The following is an 18,534-nucleotide window of genomic DNA, read 5'->3' as shown; positions in this document are numbered from 1 at the left end:
AAAAATCATGAAATATTTATTCTTTCTTAGGTCGGACAGATGACTGTGGGCATTGAAACAGACCAGTTTGATATTGATGCCGTGTTTATAACGTCTGAGGTTGAAACTCAGACATTTGACGTTACGAAGACAGGTGGTGTGATGGAGTTGGATCCGCAAAATGAAGACATGAAACTAGACTTCCCTTCTGGTGCGGTACGGAGTACCATGACAGTCACTGTCGAGGTAGATGGTTAACATTTTGAGCACTAATCAAAAAGCAATATTCCTGTAAAAATTCCTGTAGAAGTAATGAATTCATGGCTACGCATTTTATTGTTGTGTGACAATGGCCGTTACACTAACGTTAAACTAATAAAACCAAAACCAAAATTGTTGACTAAGAGTTATCGTAAAATAGTATAGAAAAATTATTACAAATCTTTAAAAATGATCCGTTGGAACAATTATACTTTTGTTTTAAGGTTACCTCCCTTGATGAAGCTAATTAAAAGTCGGAAGATAACTCAATTACTTGGGAAGGATCATGGTATGCTTGGAATCTCCGACAAAGTGAACGTGACACATGAACACAACTTTCAAGTTCCTGTGCGCCTGACCCTGCCAATACAGCCTCTCCAGCCTACTCCTGAAGGTGAACAGCCTACTGCACTTGTCCTGTATGTAGAGGACGGTGAGGTTAAGGAGTTGGAATCGGCTACAATAAAGGAGGTCGAACCAAACCTGTTTGAGGTTACAACGGATCACTTTTGTCCGTGAGTACTTCCGACTGTCATGAAATATAACTTTTGTCCGTGAGTAGTTCCGTCTGTTATGAAGTTTCACTTTTGTTCGTAAGTACTTCCGTCTGTTATAAAGTTTCACTTTTGTCCGTGAGTACTTCCGTCTGTTATGAAGTTTCACTTTTGTCCGTGAGTGCTTCTATCTGTCATGAAGTATCACTTTTGTTTGTTAGTACTTCCGTCTGTTATGAAGTTTCACTTTTGTCCGTGAGTACTTCCGTCTGTTATGAAGTTTCACTTTTGTCCGTGAGTACTTCTATCTGTCATGAAGTATCACTTTTGTCCGTGAGTACTTCTATCTGTCATGAAGTATCACTTTTGTCCGTGAGTACTTCCGTCTGTCATGAATTATCACTTTTGTCCTTGAGTACTTCCGTCTGTCATGAACTATCACTTTTGTCCGTGAGTACTTCCGTCTGTTATGAAGTTTCACTTTTGTCCGTGAGTACTTCTATCTGTCATGAAGTATCACTTTTTTCGTAAGTACATTGTACTTCCTTCTGTTATGAAGATTTACTTTTGTCCGTGAGTACTTCCGTCTGTTATGAAGTTTCACTTTTGTCCGTGAGTGCTTCTATCGGTCATGAAGTATCACTTTTGTTCGTAAGTACTTTCGTCTGTTATGAAGTTTCACTTTTGTCCGTGAGTTCTTCCGTCTGTCATGAAGTATAATTTTTGTTCGTGAGTACTTCCGTCTGTTAAGAAGTTTCACTTTTGTCCGTGAGTACTTCCGTCTGTCATAAGTATCACTTGTCCGTGAGTACTTCCGTCTGGTATAAAGTTTCACTTTTGTCCGTGAGTACTTCCGTCTGTTATGAAGTTTCACTTTTGTCCGTAAGTACTTCTATCTGTCATGAAGTATCACTTTTGTCCGTGAGTACTTCTATCTGTCATGAAGTATCACTTTTGTCCGTGAGTACTTCCGTCTGTCATGAAGTATCACTTTTGTCCGTGATTACTTCTATCTGTCATAAAGTTTCACTTTTGTCCGTGAGTACTTCCGTCTGCCATGAAGTATCACTTTTGTCCGTGAGTACTTCCGTCTGTTATGAAGTTTCACTTTTGTTCGTAAGTACTTCCGTCTGTTATGAAGTTTCACTTTTGTCCGTGAGTACTTCCGTCTGTTATGAAGTTTCACTTTTGACCGTGAGTGCTTCTATCTGTCATGAAGTATCACATTTGTTTGTTAGTACTTCCGTCTGTTATAAAGTTTCACTTTTGTCCGTGAATACTTCCGTCTGTCATGAGTATCACTTGTCCGTGAGTACTTCCGTCTGTTATGAAGTTTCACTTTTGTCCGTGAGTACTTCCGTCTGTTATGAAGTTTCACTTTTGTCCGTGAGTACTTCTATCTGTCATGAAGTATCACTTTTGTCCGTGAGTACTTCTATCTGTCATGAAGTATCACTTTTGTCCGTGAGTACTTCCGTCTGTCATGAATTATCACTTTTGTCCTTGAGTACTTCCGTCTGTCATGAACTATCACTTTTGTCCGTGAGTACTTCCGTCTGTTATGAAGTTTCACTTTTGTCCGTGAGTACTTCTATCTGTCATGAAGTATCACTTTTTTCGTAAGTACATTGTACTTCCTTCTGTTATGAAGATTTACTTTTGTCCGTGAGTACTTCCGTCTGTTATGAAGTTTCACTTTTGTCCGTGAGTGCTTCTATCGGTCATGAAATATCACTTTTGTTCGTAAGTACTTCCGTCTGTTATGAAGTTTCACTTTTGTCCGTGAGTTCTTCCGTCTGTCATGAAGTATAATTTTTGTTCGTGAGTACTTCCGTCTGTTATGAAGTTTCACTTTTGTCAGTGAGTACTTCCGTCTGTTAAGAAGTTTCACTTTTGTCCGTGAGTACTTCCGTCTGTCATTAGTATCACTTGTCCGTGAGTACTTCCGTCTGGTATGAAGTTTCACTTTTGTCCGTGAGTACTTCCGTCTGTTATGAAGTTTCACTTTTGTCCGTGAGTACTTCTATCTGTCATGAAGTATCACTTTTGTCCGTGAGTACTTCTATCTGTCATGAAGTATCACTTTTGTCCGTGAGTACTTCCGTCTGTCATGAAGTATCAATTTTGTCCGTGATTACTTCTATCTGTCAAGAAGTTTCACTTTTGTCCGTGAGTACTTCCGTCTGCCATGAAGTATCACTTTTGTCCGTGAGTACTTCCGTCTGTTATGAAACTTCACTTTTGTCCGTGAGTACTTCCGTCTGTCATGAAGTATCACTTTTGTCCGTGAGTACTTCTATCTGTCATGAAGTATCACTTTTGTCCGTGAGTACTTCCGTCTGTCATGAAGTATCACTTTTGTCCGTGAGTACTTCCGTCTGTTATGAAACTTCACTTTTGACTGTGAGTACTTCCGTCTGTTATGAAACTTCACTTTTGTCCGTGAGTACTTCCGTCTGTCATAAAGTATCACTTTTGTCCATGAGTACTTCTATCTGTCATGAAGTAACACTTTTGTCCGTGAGTACTTCTATCTGTCATGAAATATCACCTTTTGTCCGTGAGTACTTCCGTCTGTCATGAAGTATCACTTTTGTCCTTGAGTACTGCTATCTGTCATGAAATATCACCTTTTGTCCGTGAGTACTTTCGTCAGTCATGAAGTAACACTTTTGTCCGTGAGTACTTCTATCTGTCATGAAATATCACCTTTTGTCCGTGAGTACTTTCGTCAGTCATGAAGTATCACTTTTGTCCTTGAGAACTTCTATCTGTCATGAAGTATCACTTTTGTCCGTGAGTACTTCCGTCTGTCATGAAGTATAATTTTTGTTCGTGAGTACTTCCGTCTGTTATGAAGTTTCACTTTTGTCAGTGAGTACTTCTATCTGTCATGAAGTATCACTTTTGTCCGTGAGTACTTCCGTCTGTCATGAAGTATCACTTTTGTCCGTGAGTACTTCTATCTGTCATGAAGTATCACTTTTGTCCGTGAGTACTTCCGTCTGTCATGAAGTATCACTTTTGTCCGTGAGTACTTCCGTCTGTTATGAAACTTCACTTTTGTCCGTGAGTACTTCCGTCTGTCATGAAGTATCACTTTTGTCCGTGAGTACTTCTATCTGTCATGAAGTATCACTTTTGTCCGTGAGTACTTCCGTCTGTCATGAAGTATCACTTTTGTCCGTGAGTACTTCCGTCTGTCATGAAGTATCACTTTTGTCCGTGAGTACTTCCGTCTGTTATGAAACTTCACTTTTGTCCGTGAGTACTTCCGTCTGTCATGAAGTATCACTTTTGTCCATGAGTACTTCTATCTGTCATGAAGTAACACTTTTGTCCTTGAGTACTTCTATCTGTCATGAAATATCACCTTTTGTCCTTGAGTACTTCTATCTGTCATGAAGTATCACTTTTGTCCGTGAGTACTTTCGTCTGTCATGATGTATCACTTTTGTCCGTGAGTACTTCCGTCTGTTATGAAGTTTCAGTTTTGTCCTTGAGTACTTCTATCTGTCATGAAGTAACGCTTTTGTCCTTGAGTACTTCTATCTGTCATGAAATATCACCTTTTGTCCGTGAGATCTGCTTCTGTCTGTTATGAAGTTTCACTTTTGTCTGTGAGTGCTTCTATCTGTCATGAAGTATCACTTTTGTCCGTGAGTGCTTCCGTCTGTCATGAAGTATCACTTTTGTCCATCAGTAGTTCCGTCTGTTATAAAGTTTCAGTTGTGTCCGTGACAACTTCCGTCTGTTATGAAGTTTCAGTTTTGTCCTTGAGTACTTCTATCTGTCATGAAGTATCACGTTTGTCCTTGAGTACTTCTATCTGTCATGAAGTAACACTTTTGTCCTTGAGTACTTCTATCTGTCATGAAGTATCACTTTTGTCCGTGAGTACTTCCGTCTGTCATGAAGTAACACTTTTGTCCTTGAGTACTTCTATCTGTCATGAAATATCACCTTTTGTCCGTGAGATCTGCTTCGGTCTGTTATGAAGTTTCACTTTTGTCTGTGAGTGCTTCTATCTGTCATGAAGTATCACTTTTGTCCGTGAGTGCTTCCGTCTGTCATGAAGTATCACTTTTGTCCATCAGTAGTTCCGTCTGTTATAAAGTTTCAGTTGTGTCCGTGACAACTTCCGTCTGTTATGAAGTTTCAGTTTTGTCCTTGAGTACTTCTATCTGTCATGAAGTATCACTTTTGTCCTTGAGTTCTTCTATCTGTCATGAAGTAACACTTTTGTCCGTGAGTACTTCCGTCTGTCATGAAGTATCACTTTTGTCCGTGAGTATTTTCGTCTGTCATGAAGTATCACTTTTGTCCTTGAGTACTTCTATCTGTCATGAAATATCATCTTTTGTCCGTGAGATCTGCTTCTGTCTGTTATGAAGTTTCACTTTTGTCCGTGAGTGCTTCTATCTGTCATGAAGTATCACTTTTGTCCGTGAGTGCTTCCGTCTGTCATGAAGTATCACTTTTGTCCATCAGTAGTTCCGTCTGTTATAAAGTTTCAGTTGTGTCCGTGAGAACTTCCGTCTGTTATGAAGTTTCAGTTTTGTCGTGAGTACTTCCGTTTGTTATGAAGTTTCACTTTTATCCGTGAGTACTTTCGTCTGTCATGAAGTATCACTGTTGTGTGCGAGTTGTTACATTGTCGCTTTCCGCATTATCGCTACCATCCCAATGTGGTAGCTATTATAATCGGTCGCTTTGCCTGCCATGTTGTTGGGATTTCACATTGTTATAAATAGTCTGTTCACTTTGATTGGCTGGCCAAAACGATTTACGTGTGTTGATTGGTTACTTGTTGTTGAAGATTTCATGTGTGTAAAGGGTACCAGTTGGGAATTTATTGCAAACAGATTATCATTAGATGAACCCAGAGAGGTCCGAATGTTTTTCTGGTTGTCGGACATTATTCTCAGAAATCACACAAGACGGCGCTACACGTACTGAATTGAAACAATTTCAGGAGCGCGTTGAGGATCTATATAGAGCCTAACTAGTACTGTTAGCTCGATAATCATGACCTACTTGTAAAAACTTTCCGTAGCATGGGAAATGCTGAAACAAAGTTAGGCTTTACTTAGGGGATATATGTGGAACTGTATGCGCTAAAGTAAAGTACATTTTTAAACGAAATGTTATGCTTGTTTCTATGCGTATATCATGTATTTCACCAACTTGTCCAAGTACATGTACATGTATATCCGTACAGTGTATATTAGACGGAAAACTTGTTAGCATTAGGAAAAAGCCCACGACACCTTCTGAAAAACTTTATTAAAATAAACAAAACGTTAATTTTCATAGCTCAGGTCGTATTATGTTTCCCGACGTCGTGTTAGTTGACTACCTATTTCTGCGCCAGACAGCAAAACTTCAACTTCGTTAGTGTTGTAACCTCATCATTGGCCATCATTATCAATTTTATTATGTTATAATTGTTTTAAAGATATTTTTTATTTTTGTTTGTTTCGAAAAGGTAGCCTAGTGACCCTTTCATGAAAACCATGAAGTTTATTATCTTTTACATTGTATGTGAAAGCTTTTAAATTATCATTCTTCACAAATGAATTGTCATAAGAACAATGGCAGCTATCTGTGAACAGAACAATTCGTCAAGCTTTCCTATTATTGCTTACTGATAATTAATGCTGTATGGTAGCCTTCATAGCTTTTTGGGAAGCTAATACTTGTATACATTATAGCTCATCGCGTGACACACCATCGCTCTTCGGATAGCGCGTGTTGCTCTACGCCTGGCATGGTTTCGTACTGTCATTCTTCGCATGTCGAGGTTGCCAATAGGACAATACAACATGACAAATTGATATTGAAATATAAATATATAAATGGATTTTGATAATATCTTCAATGAACTTCTATTTATAGCCGCAATGGAAATTATAAATATCCATTCAGTCTTTTTTGGAACGCTGGTGGTTCGCTATGGGTGCAATGTGACGTCACGTAATAATTATTAGATCATTATACTTTTTCTTCAATGATCTATATGAAACCACTAGATTTGATTAATGATGCTGTAAAAATCATTCAAATAGACAGACAAACATTTATGATGCCTTGTAAGCATTAGTTACACCATCGACTTTATGCACTGTAAATGTCTTGTTTTTTATGCCTTACGGATGTTTAAATAGAAACATGCCTGCAGAAATCACTTTATAATTATTAATAATGCTGTAGAAGTATAATAGTATTTGTAGACCACAGCTCGGCTTCATGGCCTGGCTTTATGTACTCATTTCACTACACTGTGGATGTAAATATAATTATTTTTGGCAGTAATGCTAAAATCATTTTCATAATGTCCCGACATATTACCACAAGCCCCCCAATATACGAGTCACAAGGGGCAGTGGTGACCGAGTGGTTAAGATGTCCCAATATATTACACCAGGCCCTCTATCTCTGAGTCACAGCGGGCCGTGATGGCCGAGTGATTAAGATGTCCCAACATATTACACCAAGCCCACCATCTCAGAGTCAAAAGGGGTCATGGTGTCGAGTGGTGAAGATGTCCCAACATACATCTAATACCACAAGTCCTCAATCTCTGGGTCACGAGGGGCTGCGGTGGCAGTGGTTTAAATGACCCGTCGTATTATCACAAGGTATTCACCTCTGGTTGCAAGTTCGAATCCATGTGGCGCCTATGGGCGCGATGATTCAAAATTCCAGACAAGAAAAAGTTCTTTCTTTGTGATTTCAATAGGATGAACAGCTATCGTTCCAAATCCGTATGCCATTGCGTCCTTATCTATGTGAAGCTTTTGCTACAATGTTCTTCAGTTTATCTTTTACTTTATTTTACATTTCAGAGTGATTGTCACTAGACAACGACAACTCGTTCGTTCTGTGCAAATAAAATCGGTAGTCAAATTAGTTTATAACCTTGACGATCCACGATGTAACATCCTACTCTTTTCTAAAATCATAACAGAAGGAAAGCTATTATATCTCCGCTCGGAAATAGTGAGCCAAGATGAAAGAAAGGAAATGAGTAAAGAGCGTATGGAAGAACTGGGAATGAACTTAATTCAAATATGTACTTCACCAACCATAAGACTGAAAAATATGGACAGAGTAAGGGTTTCGCTGGCCTTAAATACGGCGATCCGCTTCCCTATGCACTCTCCTCGGGTAAGTCCGTTTATAATGTTTGACAGTAACAATAAGGATAACTCCCTGTCATTTTATGTAGAGAGACATCAAGCGTACGGGGTTGGTGAGTTCGCTACACTGGAGTACGACGTGGATAAAGGGAAATATCGCAGACCACTTCACAAAGCAACGTTCCATGTCTTGACAGAAATGAAGAAGCGAAAAAACCTAGGCTTGTCGATGTCGTCATCGCGAGAAATGTTATATAAAACATCAGGACTGCAATCCATCGTTTACAAACGGGAAGTATCCGGTCCTCAATCACCGTCGAGTTACGGAAGTGATACAAGTGGTATTCCTAAAAGTATTGGAGCTCATGGCAACATCTCTGTCGACATAGATGAGATAAAGAAAACTGCACAGCATGGCCATGAGGAACATGACAAACGAATTCCAAAATGCAAAGACCAGTCTATACAAGGAAAATATGCAGGTAATTTTGATTCTTAGTATCATTAGCGTTTATTTGGTCATGATAATTGTCCTCAGATAAGGATGTATATTTTGTGTGTCATAATAGTTCCATTTAAGTGTCTGAAACATGACTAACCTCCTCATCATGTGAAACAAAACAAATTCAATAATTTGCAATACGTGGCTATTTTTTTTTAATGTAGACATTTGTTACACATAAAATTGATACACTATCATTTTGTTTTGTAGAAGTATTCTCAGAGAAAAGCATGGCCCTCCTGGCAAGGCAGATACCCGACCGTGAATACCACACTTTGGCAACATGTTTACATGTACCAATAGTAACTGCTGATCAACTAGCGGAAAATTTTCCTCATCCTCAAGACAAATATCCGTTAAAGCTCAGACTGCTTCTATACTGGCTTGATAACGAAAGAACAGATCCGTTTATAAGACTTGAAGTACTAAAGGAAGCGTTGATAGAGATTGAGCAAAGAGCACTTGCAGACAGATTCGAAAAAAAATTCAACAAAGAGGTTTCTTTTAAAATGTCTAATGTACTTCCTAATAAAAGGTCAGTTGCGCTGATTAGTATGCCAAAATAATGTTATTCTTAATCGATAATATGAAGGCAAAATATCAATTCAATAAAACTTTTGAAACAATCAGTTTCATTTGCATTTCACTAGATTAACATGAGATTCACGCAAGAAATATCCAAGACCTTCGTTCAGTGGGTTAACTATTAAACTACAATACCTTACCGTAGGTCTTTATGGTACAGCTGAGTAAATGTCGCACTGCATCTAATCGAGATAATACTTACAGCTAATATAAAAATCATATTAATCGAGCAATATTGACTTTAAATATCGAATTAAATTGTAGATTAATTCAGAGGTATACATCTACCTATATAATACATGAATGTTTGTAGTCGTACGAGTAACTGCCAAGAAGCCACATGTTACTTTTAATCCGAATATATTTCATGATAGTATCAGCAGTATTAAAACACTTTAACTATAATCTGGCTTCATTGTATTGTGTATAAGTTTCAATATAATAAATATATATAAAAAAGATACTCTAATCAAAATACCATTGCGTGCGAACACAAAAAATACTACATTCATATGAAATAATTATAGTGGTAACGCACGGCAATGTTAATATTATTATATGTTTTGCAGAAACAGTCGCTAAAATAAGCATGGATCATCATGGAATTGAAAAATATCCAATAGCCTTGGAAAAAGACAGTAGCATTGCCACACTGACATTGCAACAGGATTACCATGAAAGGTTGGAATAAGTCTTTTCAAATATCATAAAGACCGAAAAGGCAAATATTTAGGTTTGAAATGTGTGATTCAGAATAGTTATAAGTAAATATTTGTTAATAGCAATACGAACATAATGCAAGAAAGGCATTGTACCTGTTTGATCGTTAAGCTCAACGATTAGGAACCTTAGCTCAACGATTAGGAACCTTTTAATTTATTAATTATACGGAATATAGAACAATACAGAACCAAACTTTAATGCAATACAAAATCAAGTCTACTTATCGTCTATTTTCCGAATATCAATGTGATTATTTACACATTTCAGATATCGTCTCAGCAAGCCAATACTACATGTCCAAATAAAACCCTGGGATGCAGAAAAAAAGAAGAATGGAATTTCCTACAGCAGACATCCAAAATGACAGAGTTATCGTCGAATCTAGCGTGTTTGGCGTTGCTGTAAGGAATAAAACAATGACAATAGCACAATTTGAAAATGAAAACATACAACTTGTATCCCACATTCTCCTCGACAACCGACAGGAACAAAACATGTTTTCATCAATAGATGATGGCCAGTTCAAAGTTTCCTTTGAACCAAGTCTCCCTAAGCGCAATGTCATCTACACCTTTCATGTTTAGACAGAAATTGCATGAAACATGGGATAGTCATGACGTCAGGATGGAGGTACAAAACGTTTTGGTTTCAATTCTTTTCTAAACGTAATCTTAGTTTAAACAATAAGTGAAAAACATCTACGTTTGTTATCATAAAAGACTTTCGAAACAACTATGTTAGCAAAAGTAGTGTTTTAGTTCTGTGTTGACTTAAAACACTGGTTCAAATGATAAAGCCATATACTATGTGTACATATAAGACACGCGTTTATTATTTTCGTCTCAAAGTGGTCAAACGATCCATTACGATGGGAAAGTTCTTATTTGATTGGAACCTTAAAGTGTATTTCTTTTGTTAGGAAGGAGCGACAGCAGTAAGCATTGATATTGACCGGAACAGTATCGACGCTGTTTTTGTAACGTCTCGAACTGAATATCACATTGTTGATGTTACTAAGAAAGGATGTCTGTGGAAACTGGATCCTAGAAGAGACGATATGGAAATTCAATTTCCTAGAGATTCAGTTGAGGATACTAAAACGACCACCATCCAGGTATGTGTATAAAAATGAGGAAATGATAAATTGAGAAAATAAGTTAAGTAGCCTGTGGAATAACGTTACAAGTAATTATTTATGCTTTGGTCACAACCCCTTCCGATTAGCCTTCGGATGTACCTCCGATATGATGTTTAGCCATTTTAGCCTGGTCCCCAGCCACCAGACGTTGCCTGGCGATGGTCGAGGCTCTCAGGCAGCAGTAACGTGCTCAAAGAAAAATATCTTTGGAAACAGACGCCGTACTAATACTGTGCAGCCTCCTTTTTATGTAAATGATGTGAGACAATTTTTACCGGTGTTGTCCGATGTCGGAAAAATGGCCAAAACCAACGATGTACTCCCGATTACCCCCTATCCCTGGATATCGGCCGATAAGTGTGACCAAAGCATTACGTATTTACGGTGAGCGATAAAGAAATAAAATTTCAAATAAGTTATTGTTGTATGTTTGTCCGTAGATAACTGATATAGATGCTATGGCAAAACATATCAAACTTGATCAAATCCTGGGGAACAATCATGGAATACTTGGAATATCAGACAAGGTCAAGATTTCACATGAAGGCCACTTCCTGAAACCTGTTCGCCTGAGACTGCCTATCGAACCAATGCAGCATATTACAGAGGGTGAAACACCTTCATTTCGTGTCTTTTATATAAAAGACGGTGACATAAAGGAGTTGGAAACAGCCAATGTAAAGGAAGTAAAACCAAATCTCATCGATGTTGAGATAGATCACTTCTGTTCGTGAGTATTGTTTTATAATTTAATCAATACAATTATGGTAGGTTATGCATCTCATATATATCATATAACGTAAATGATCGCTAATATTATAGATACATCTCAAGCCATGGCAATTACATAACTTTATAATTACTCAAGTTTAGATGAACAAAATACAAATGGTATAATCGAAATGTATTAAATTAAACTGTAGATGGTAGTTAAGCATTGACGTCACTTTTCTAATTCCATCAGGCTTTGAAAGAAGTTTTGTTTGCAAACTGTTTGAATCCGTGTAGCGGATTTCTCACACAAAAATTTTTACCCAAAAGGTATTTCATAATCCGATGAGATTTAAAAAAAAAACCCTGACATCAATGCTTATAATTAATTTTCTAGACTCCTTGATTAAATGAAATACGTTTATACGTACGATTCCATTGATTTTCCAATACGTATCGTCAATGTTTCTATTGTGATGTCACGATAACGTCGGGTTTCCGCACCATTCACCATTTTTTTTTTTTATAGTGGCATAGCCTATCAAAAAGGCAGATTTGGAAATGAAACAAAGACAAAAATTATTATTGATTTGTTTTATGTTCACTGGTGTATGAACGGCCTTTATGAACAAATAATGACGCGCGTCGCGTCAGCGCGTCTTGATGAAATAACAGTATCTGATATGCCGTTCATACACTAGTGACCAGCTAACAATAGCAATTATTTCTTATATCTAAATTTTGACTTTTGATCGCAATGAGATATATATTAATAAGTTGACTCTATACGCAGTTCTTGGACAGCCCTGGGACTGATTTAAATAACGTAACAACTGATCTAGATTTTGTTGAAAATTGGAAAACCGGAGCGCAACGTAAAATAGTCTATAATAACGTCGTTTTTGAGCCGGTGTCTGTAAACGATTATATCAAACATCTAAAATATGTATTCATTATATTTGGATTCATTCGCAATGAGTTTATTCGTAGAAATTGAAACGAGGACACAACGTGCATAACAGATTCAGCGTCTCAATATCATTTATCGTTAATGTATTCGTACGAGTCAAATTGACTTCGGTGGAGACGTTGTATACCGGATCCAAGACGGAAATCTAAATAAGTATATATATTCTGTATTCCACTGCTCAAATTGCTGTTTTCGTCAACCTTGAAACACTAGAACTGTCTTAAAAACAATCTAGAATTGTATGGTGCATCAAAATAGGGAGGCTATCGACTGGGAAAAGTACTGGTTTGCCGTTGCAATAAATTACAAAAGTACAATGTTGAATAATATGCCAGTCCACGATGATAGAGGAAAGCCTTTTACCAATAAAAAATATATCAGTCCCGGACACCAGCTTGTCTGGCTTCTTGTCTTCAAAAGTTGAAGGGCTAGTTTAAGGTCTTAATGTTCAGAATACAAACTCACATACTGGTTATTCATATGTTTTAAATATTCTCCATTTGTGTTTTAGAGTGGTTTGTGTAAAATCCCGACAGAACACTCGTGATGTTGACGTATTAGCAGCAGTCAAGTCCCTTTACGACCAGGACGATCCCAGATGTCAGATATTACTCTTCGCGAAAACAGAACCACAAAGAAACATTCTTCTCCGATCAGAAATAGTGAATCAAGATGAAAGAATAGAAAAAATACAGGAACGAGAAAAAGAAATAGGAATGAATTTCCTCCCTGCATGTACATCACCAACAATACGGTTGAAGAATATGGACAAAGTGAAGGTTTCATTTGGCTCTAACACAGCTATACGGTTCTCTTCGACGGTACCCAGACAGAAGAATCTATTTATAGAATTTGACAGATACAATCACGATAACTCACTGTCGTTTCATGTTGAGAGAAAAACAGATGACAGAGCTGGGGATTTTGCTTCTCTAGATTATGACGTAGTAAGTGGTTGGACTCCAAGGCATCTGCATAGAGCAATCTTCCCAGTACCACAAACTAAACAGGTAGAAACATTGGAACACAGAAGAGAGGGCACGCCGCGGGATCTGGCTGTTGTTGGTGACCTACCTTGTTCTTCGCAATATTCAAGTAATAGTAAGTAGAATACTTGTTTTAGCGCTAGCCTTTTTAATATATTATTTTTTATATTAGGTCGTCCATAATAAAAATCGTGAAGGAAATGGTCACAAACTGTGGTACAGCCCCGGGGTTGTCGAGGGTGTTACCATATTTGTGACCCATAGGGTTTAATATTCCCTTTCATCCATGTACACACAATGAAAGAGTCTTTTTTCTCTCATATCATTACCAAATTTCCGTTTAAATACTTTCCGATCTTTTATCTTTATTTCAGGAGTTTATGCTAAAACATGATATTCTTAAATTGCACAACAATTGTTTTGGCAAACTGGAAGTTATATCAGAATTCTTATCTGAGGGAATGTATCATTCTTTGAAAAAATATTCGTGACCTGTACCTGATCACATAATACTGGTATGCGTACATCCGAGAAATATATATAAAGAACAATCAATACGCTTCATGTGTTTAAATTCTAAATCTAGCATTGTTGATATTTTGAGGAAATGTGGCGGTAGTGTTACTTATCTATTACTACAATGAAAGTAATGAGTCATATGTAACGTCGGAACTCCATCCGTATATTGGCGGTCAAGGCTACTCCGAGTCGCTCTCGATCACCATGATCCGATGAAGTTTTTGTTCTTGAGCATGTGCAATTATAGTAACATATATGTCAAAGTTGTTCATATGGGATCCAAAGAACAAAACTTCGATACGAGTGTCCGACCCTTAAAATTGTGATACAAGATTGTACTATTTAATGATTTTCTTGATTAGAAGCGGAGAGTTGTACTCGCTTAGATGGTAATATGTTTTTTCATGTTTGACAGCATGCTTGAAATAAAAAAAATTGTGTCTGTCATTCAGAGTTCTGTAATTATTTAGCGATTTCGTGTTTTGTGGCCAGTAAGTAAAATCTAGGATCTCGCATAAGTTGCGCAGAAACTCGTTTATCGGAAAAGGAATACGAAAAATTATGTCTTCCCGAATGCGTAAAGTTAAAGCCTAACTTTAACATAACCTTAGAGGCTATACGGCATATGATTGTCGGTCATTTTTGTCATAGGTATTTCCGTACCCTAGTATTAGTAAACTTTAACAATAGGTAGGTGGCATATAGAAAGTTATCTGCGTTATAATACAAATAACTCCGCATGTGTGAAATGTCATATAAGATAAATTTATCTTACATAGCTATTTTACATGGGCAAACTCTATCTAACATAGTATGATATGAGAGAAAGATCTTACATTGGCAGAAAATACATTCTATCTTAGAATATTGTTAAAAATGGAATCCATTTCATGAACTATGAAAGGGTTCAAAATAGAACAATCACTTAAAATCTATACACGTGTACTAATGAATAATCGATTTATTTTGTCAGGGGTTTTCTCTCAAAGAAGTATGATGTGCCTCGCAAAACAAATACCAGACAGAGAATATTTGTCATTAGCAACTTTCTTAGGTGTACCAGTCACTCAGGCTGAAAACCTTTCTAGTACTAACGACACTTCACTTAAAAGAAACCATACATTTAGACTCCTTGAATTCTGGCTTCAAAACGTGGACTCTTCAAATCGACTTCAAACCTTGACAACAACATTGAAGGAAATAGATCAATCAGCCTTAGCAGAAAGGGTGGAGGATGCGTGCAATAAAAATGAACCGTTTGGACTGCAAAAAGAGGATGGTTTACCGATTGGAATGATATCAACTTAATTATACAAGTTGTATTTCTCAGGAAGATATTACATCGTGTATATGCTTTTCGAACATCAAATTAGTATAGACTAGAATAATTACAGAGTCACACACAAGAAGTTTGAAAATGAGAAAAACTGCAGTAAGTTTTGTTTCAATAGTCTACAGGAAATCATTTTCTAAAGGTTATTTCCATCATATCATATTAACAATCATTCACATCTCCATACAAAGTTAACAATCATTCACATCTCCATACCAGATTTAATATTCAGTCACATCTCCATAACAGAGTTAACAATTATTCACATCTCCATACCAGAGTTAACATTCATTCATATCTCCATACCAGAGTTAACATTCATTCACATCTCCATACCATAATTAACATTCATTCACATCTCCATACCAGAGTTAACAATCATTCACATCTCCATACCAGAGTTAACATTCATTCACATCTCCATACCAGAGTTAACAATCATTCACATCTCCATACCAGAGTTAACATTCAGTCACATCTCCATACCAGAGTTAACAATCATTCACATCTCCATACCAGAGTTAACATTCATTCACATCTCCATACCAGAGTTAACATTCAGTCACATCTCCATACCAGAGTTAACAATCATTCACATCTCCATACCAGAGTTAACAATCATTCACATCTCCATACTAGAGTTAACATTCATTCACATCTCCATACCATAATTAACATTCATTCACATCTCCATACCAGAGTTAACAATCATTCACATCTCCATACCAGAGTTAACATTCATTCACATCTCCATACCAGAGTTAACAATCATTCACATCTCCATACCAGAGTTAACAATCATTCACATCTCCATACCACCACGTCTCCATACTAGAGTTAACATTTATTCACATCTCCATACCATAATTAACATTCTTCACATCTCCATACCAGAGTTAACAATCATTCACATCTCCATACCAGAGTTAACAATCATTCACATCTCCATACCAGAGTTAGCATTCATCACTCCATACCAGAGTTAACATTTAACATCATTCTCATCCAGAGTCAATCATTCACATCTCCATAATTAACAATCATTCACATCTCCATACAGAGTTAACATCTCCATACCAGAGTTAACAGTCATTCACATCTCCATTCATCTCCATACCAGAGTTAACATTCACACATCTCTATACCAGAGTTAACATTCATTCACATCTCCATACAAGATGTTGCCATACAAAGTAAATGCATTTTCAGTATTTTAGAAGATACAGATATTTTTTATCTTATTTAATATCGTTATACCACCTACTTCACGTTCTTCTTTATGACATGTGACATATAGCTGCCGTACCACCTGTGCACATGTACTACATGTCACATAATGTGTTAAATCTTATAGTTGCCATATGTTGGTTTAGTACTGAGTTATTTCATAATGTGCTTAAGTTAAAGTAAATAATTCACTGTGTGTGTTAGACATTTTCTTGAAATTAACGTCAATTTAATCATCTGAAAATTTTATTCAATTGATGTAAATTAAATCCGATTAATGAATAAATCATCAAGATTTTTTTTTTCAAAATCTATGTTGTTATACTTACGCTGTAACGCTGAACATTATTAATAATACACATTTTGTTGTGATTACATATTGCATGTAATAATTATTATACTTTTCTATAAGCTATAGCACATAATCCGCCAGAGATTCAGTGATTATGTAATATTTCATTATGTTACTTGTGTAATACAATGTATACCCATTGGCTGGAAATTCTATGTGACGTCATAACTTGACGTCTGCAAACAATAACGTGACGTCATGATTGAGGACATTGTGACAAAATGGTGGCCCCCATTTTGATGTTGAGATTCTTTAAGTTGTAAAAGATATGTGATAAAAATATCTTAAATTTGTATTCATGTCATATGGATTTTTATGAAACCCGTCACAAAGTTTCAATTTTTGCTCGCCAAGGCACGAAAAATAAAAACTTTAGACTCGTTTCATTAATTTTCACATGAAACCGGCATTCATTTAAGATCACTGTTTACTATGTAGATATGGAACTCCATATCTATCACGTGTAGTTTAAATATACTGTATGAATATGTATTTTCATTGTATTACATCGGTTTATCAACATCTGCATTGACATTACAAATGTATCCACCACCCTCCGAAAGTTCTGTTCATTTGTTATTTTTTTCTTCTTTTCTTGCAATATATCTAGAAAACTAGTGAAAAAACAATTCATGTGTTAGAGAAAGATAAATAAGTTGATCAATGATATTTACTGACGCCTGTATTAAAGGGACAACAGAGTCTAATAGTACATTGAAATTTACATATATATCGGATACAAACAAGTTCTAATAGATTAGTTGGTTTTACTGTGATATGCTAGAAAAGCCCACTGCAGTCAAATGTATGTGACTCGCTTACTGTCCGCCATTACACATAGTGGTCGGATGTCTTGTATGCCAAACCTTGGCACTTGCCATTGTAGTAAAGAATGTTTGCTTAGAACTACTCAAACCGCTCTTACTAACAGTAGTGTGTTTACCTTATCAGATGCATGTTCTTGTCTAAACATTATTTTATCAATTCCTCAGTGGTTACATTTGTGTATTTCATTTGTTTAACGTGTTACATATCAAAGTATTTATGTAATCGTGTTCGTTTTGTGTATCTTGATAAAGGGGCAGATCGCCTCGAAAAATTTACATTTTTGTTCACACAATTGGAATTACTTCTTTGTCCCATATGTGTTTAAAGTGCGTGACTTTGGCTTGGTTATAGGTACAGCGTACATGTTGTACCTGCTTTATCGTATTGATCAACGATTTGGAATCAAAATACTTACTAATAACATTGTCGTGAAGTTTGTCATTATATCTTGTTATATGTTTCATAAGGAATGTAGAACAATACATTTGTGTCATATTTTGATTCGTGGTTATGTATCAGAATTGGCCTCACTGAATTGTCCCTTTAAAATGTGTACACATTTCTGTACTTTATGTATATTTGTATAGCTTCACGTGTAACAACTTTTGGAGGGCAGTGTATTTTTGCTTTGTCTAATATTTTTTTTCATTTGTAACTTTTTTTCATTTAGCATTACATTAACTGATTTGGTGACGAATGCATTTGTTTTGAATGTACATTTTCATTATTGGTATATTATTCGACTTCATTTTTAATTTGATTTTATTGTTAATATATTGTTTTG

The 18,534-nt window shown here is 36.4% G+C and overlaps 1 protein-coding gene across 2 annotated transcripts; it reads left to right on the top strand.

The window, feature by feature from the left end:
• The first annotated feature begins 7 nt into the window (after positions 1-7).
• Positions 8-15,548, top strand: LOC138332198 (uncharacterized). Of its 2 annotated transcripts, XR_011209793.1 has the most exons (7): positions 8-225; positions 465-755; positions 7,583-8,358; positions 8,589-8,913; positions 9,533-9,644; positions 9,954-10,316; positions 10,606-10,743. XR_011209793.1 is itself a non-coding variant. In XM_069280202.1 (5 exons), the coding sequence occupies exons 1-5, from the start codon at positions 10,197-10,199 to the stop codon at positions 15,316-15,318; spliced, it is 1,530 nt and encodes a 509-aa protein (XP_069136303.1). In that variant the 5' UTR covers positions 9,958-10,196; the 3' UTR covers positions 15,319-15,548. The 2 variants fall into 2 exon arrangements, 1 of the variants encoding a protein (XP_069136303.1); XM_069280202.1 differs by lacking the exons at positions 8-225; positions 465-755; positions 7,583-8,358; positions 8,589-8,913; positions 9,533-9,644 and adding exons at positions 11,265-11,554; positions 13,017-13,606; positions 14,984-15,548 and having other exon boundaries at positions 9,958-10,316; positions 10,606-10,800.
• The last annotated feature ends 2,986 nt before the right edge of the window (positions 15,549-18,534 follow it).

This window comes from Argopecten irradians, chromosome 9 (genome assembly GCF_041381155.1).
Source record: "Argopecten irradians isolate NY chromosome 9, Ai_NY, whole genome shotgun sequence".
NCBI classification, from domain to species: Eukaryota; Metazoa; Mollusca; class Bivalvia; order Pectinida; family Pectinidae; genus Argopecten; species Argopecten irradians.
The sequence above is the reverse complement of the archived record's forward strand: the minus strand, read 5'-3'. Positions and strand labels throughout refer to the sequence as shown.

What these genes read in the sequence shown, in the direction of transcription:
- LOC138332198 (XM_069280202.1), top strand. Translation starts at nt 10,197, where the DNA reads ATGATGGCCAGTTCAAAGTTTCCTTTGAACCAAGTCTCCCTAAGCGCA. An exon ending in GTCATGACGTCAGGATGGAG is followed by an intron (nt 10,317 to 10,605) that starts GTACAAAACGTT and finishes TTCTTTTGTTAG; the next exon opens with GAAGGAGCGACAGCAGTAAG. An exon ending in GAGATAGATCACTTCTGTTC is followed by an intron (nt 11,555 to 13,016) that starts GTGAGTATTGTT and finishes TTTGTGTTTTAG; the next exon opens with AGTGGTTTGTGTAAAATCCC.